At 36.7% G+C, this 4322-nt stretch overlaps 1 protein-coding gene across 1 annotated transcript; it reads right to left on the reverse strand.

Moving 5' to 3' along the window:
• Window positions 1-546: 546 nt before the first annotated feature.
• sem1.S (SEM1 26S proteasome subunit S homeolog) lies at window positions 547-4030 on the reverse strand. Its single transcript, NM_001085445.1, is given in 3 exon segments — window positions 547-699; window positions 2594-2687; window positions 3864-4030. Coding segments are annotated over 3 exon segments (216 nt in total). The 5' UTR covers window positions 3943-4030; the 3' UTR covers window positions 547-656.
• Between the last annotated feature and the right edge of the window lie 292 nt (window positions 4031-4322).

Below are 4322 nucleotides of genomic sequence, written 5' to 3' on the forward strand. Positions count from 1 at the left end.
GTTAGGCAGGAAAAAATAGAGTTAAAAGTTTGAACTTAATGGACGTGTGTCTTTTTTCAACCTAACTTACTATGTTACTATGTAAAAAGCATGATGAATCACCTGAAACATATCTGGAGTTATTGTTTAGCATCCATATTCCATAGAATGAACCAATATAGCAAGCTTCCTGGATCCTGAAAGTTACTTCTTGTTTGTGCTTCATTTAAACACAGCTTCTAGGCTTCTTTGGTCCATGCTCTGTCTTGTGGCTCATCATTCAATCACACCCTATCTAGCTTTCAGGTAGGGCTCCCCACATACTCCTTTGGGCACTCCTTGAAGGGAGGTATCAGATACCAATGTCCAGCTGCATGTTTAAACATACAAGACTGGTTTAAGACATGCACATGTTTCACCACATCTATGGGAATATAAAGTTGCACAGTCACACAAGATGGGTCGCAATTTACCCTGTAGTGCAGCCTTTAGAAAAATAAGAGTAATGCAGAACATCTAAAAATAAAACCGCAAAGTGATTACTACAAACCACTAACCCACTTGAACGGGGCAAAATATTTATTAAAACCAAATAAGAAACACAAATATACTTAAGACAGACTATGAAAGAATATTTTAATAAACAAAATGATAATTTGCTCTTCACAGGGGGGAAGCTATGATGTCTCCATCTTGTATCCGTGTTTCTCTAATTCAGCCCTGTTAAAAAAATATATATATATATTTGCAACTTTCATAACCATTTAAAATATCAAACATTATGGCGAGTCTTAATATTCACTATGTACCTACAACAAAAAATATTAAATAATTACCTGATATTAGTATACGATATTATACTATATTACAATAATTGATATCACTCCAACTTGCAGTACAGCAGTAAAGAGTGACTGAAGTTTATCAGAGCACAAGTCACATGGATAAAGTCTATACGCTGGTGTAATGAAGCCCTTTAGCAAATTATTTTCAGGTATCTTCCACCCTTGTTCCCATCCAGAGCATGAATGAGGAAAAAGAATTGTGTAGGGGTAATGATACCAGGAAGCGAAGAGAACTGCTGAAGTGTCCTTTATTCACCACACGACATGTTTCGAGCTGCAAGGCTCTACTTGAAAAAGAGCCTTGCCGATCAAAACATGTCGTGTGGTGAATAAAGGACACTTCAGCAGCCGTTCTCTGCGCTTCCTGGTATCATTACCCCTACACAATTCTTTTTCCACAAGTCACATGACAGGGGGCAGCTGGGAAACTGACAATATGTCTAGCTCCATGTCAGATTTCAAAATTAAAATATAAAAAAAATCTGTTTGCGTTTTTGAGAAATGGATTTTTAATGCAGAATTTGCACTATTAATGGATGCGTTTTGGAAAAAAATATTTTTCCCCATGACAGCATCCTTTTAAGTACAAATGTTACAAAGGGGATAATTTGCCCAAGCAGTGACCGTAACATATCCAAAAAAAAAAGAATGTGATTTAGTACAAACATTGTACTTTTCATGTTGTCTGGCTGGGTTACCAAAAAAATGTATGAAAAAATAATGTACTGTGGCACAGCACTGGTGTTTTTGCTTCCGAAACTCTACTAGAGTTCTGTCTGTCCTGAGCTACAGGTTCTATGTGCCCCCCCCAGGGTTCTGTGTGTGTGTGTGCCTTTCCTGGGCTCTAGGGTTCTGTGTGTGCCTTTCCTGGGCTCTAGGGTTCTGTGTGTGCCTTTCCTGGGCTACAGGCTGAAAAAGGAGAAAAGGTGCAGGATACACAGCAGACAACAGATAAGCTCTGTAGTATACAATGGGAGTCTTCAGCCGAAATGCATTGATGCACCATGCACGAATAAATATATCTTGAAACACAATTGATGGGCAATGCCGTGAGTGCTTTCTCTGAACTACTATTGATAAAATTGGTTAGCACCCAGCGATTAACTAAGTGAATATATATATACACACACACATACATATATATACACATATATATATATATATATATATATATATATATATATATATATATATATATATATATATATATATATATATATATATATACACACATATATATATACACATATACATACATATACATACATATATATATATATACACACATATACACACACATATACATACATATATATATATATATATATATACACACATATACACACACATATACATACATATATATATATACATATCACATACATACATACATACATAATATATATACACATACATACATATATATATATAATACACATACATACATATATATATATATATACACATACATACATATATATATATATATATACAACATACATACATATATATATATATATATATACACATACATACATATATATATATATATATACACATACATACATATATATATATATATATATACACATACATACATATATATATATATATATACACATACATACATATATATATATATATACACACATATATATATATATATATACACATACATACATATATATATATATATACACATACATACATACATACATACATACACATATACATACACATATATATATATAAATAAAACCAGCCATTACCTTAACTGATTTGAAAAATCATCTTCTACATTGTCATCATCCCAGTTATCTTCCCAGACATGTGTATCTTCATCTTCATCGAAACCCGTCCAGTCTATGAAGCAAAACAAATACTAATTTAATTAATTTAGTTAGATACCTTTCTGTTTCAGTGCAGGTATTAGTATAGATTTTAGACAATATATAATCAAGACTTAGGCCAGAAAGTCTAACAGTATTAATATAAAAACATATTGCTTTCAACATATGAAGCAGATTTGAAGACTCATTTGATATCGGTTATTTGATATAGGTTACTGCATGCAGTTGTACAGTGTGAATATTAGCTCCATCAAAACAAAGGTGCACTTAATTCCCTGTTGAGAAACTCACTGGAGACCAGAAGCAGGTGATGTGAACAACATAATACACAAGCAACTTGGCAGCATATGTGCCACCCAGTCTCCTAAGACACAGAAATTGTACACATGGTGTCAAAATTTGAAAGCCATAATTTTTGAGTAGCTGACCCACATCTTTATATAAATATACATGAGAACGCTAATTATATTACCAGTCAAGTAAAAAGATGAACAGTTTCATCTTAGCTTTTTGGTGTGGGGTATCATTCTTTTGTAAACAAGGCCTCAATGCAAGGCGGGTTATTGGGGTTAGGAGCATATAACAGGGTTAAGGGAAAATCTATACCAGAGATGAAAGGTGTATAACTACAGACCCCCTGTATCCCAGGGTGGGGGTACACACACTGAACCCTGTGAACCGGGGGGGAGGGGGTGCACACACAGAACCCTGTAGCCCAGGGAAGACTCACACAGAACCCTGTAGCCCAGGGAAGACTCACACAGAACCCTGTAGCCCAGGGAAGGCACACACAGAACCCTGTAGCCCAGGGAAGACTCACACACAGAACCCTGTAGCTCAGGAAAGGCACACTTAGAACCTTGTAGCCCAGAGAAGACTCACACACAGAACCCTGTAGCCCAGGAAAGGCACACACTAAAAACCCTGTAGCCCAGGGAAGACTCGCACACAGAACCCTGTAGCCCAGGACAGACACAGAACCCTGTATTTGTATAGACACTGACGAGCATCGAGAACCCCCACATCCCTAGAATAGTAGATGTGGCGGAAAAAGCAGACTGGGCACTGAGATACAATGTAGGTTCCTTGGTAGAGAGGCAGTGTGTGAATGGAACATATCACTATACATGAGAGAACCCTGAGTCATGCCAGGCCATGCCGCTTGTCCATCCCGTTCCTGAGGCTATACCTTCGGTGGGAAACTCTTCGAACTCATCGTCCTCTTCCAGAAGACCCAAATCAACCGGTGGCTTCTTATCAGACGACATTCTCAGAAAGTGACCGAAAAAACACCCCACAAATGTATTGATTCACTTGCTCTCATCAACAAATCCAACTCCTTAACAACCGGAAACGGAAGATGCGGCGCACGCACGCTCTATTATAGACCGCGTAAGCGCATTTGGTCGACGGAGCGTTCCACGTTGGTTTCGTTTTCTGCGCAAGACTGAATTGCCTGTGTTCTGCAATAGTGCAGAAGCATAAATCTAAGAGCAAGCAACATTAAATTGTAAAACTGATGCGTATTGTTATACTGAAAAACGAGTCATTTGACTTTGCATTTGTTAAGCTATTTCAGAGCTGTTGTTTGAACCATTTAAACTAAGAGATACCAAGAGGACCACTAACCCTAAGTAATTAGGTTGAT

This window comes from Xenopus laevis, chromosome 6S, assembly GCF_017654675.1.
Source record: "Xenopus laevis strain J_2021 chromosome 6S, Xenopus_laevis_v10.1, whole genome shotgun sequence".
In the NCBI taxonomy this organism is placed as follows: domain Eukaryota; kingdom Metazoa; phylum Chordata; class Amphibia; order Anura; family Pipidae; genus Xenopus; species Xenopus laevis.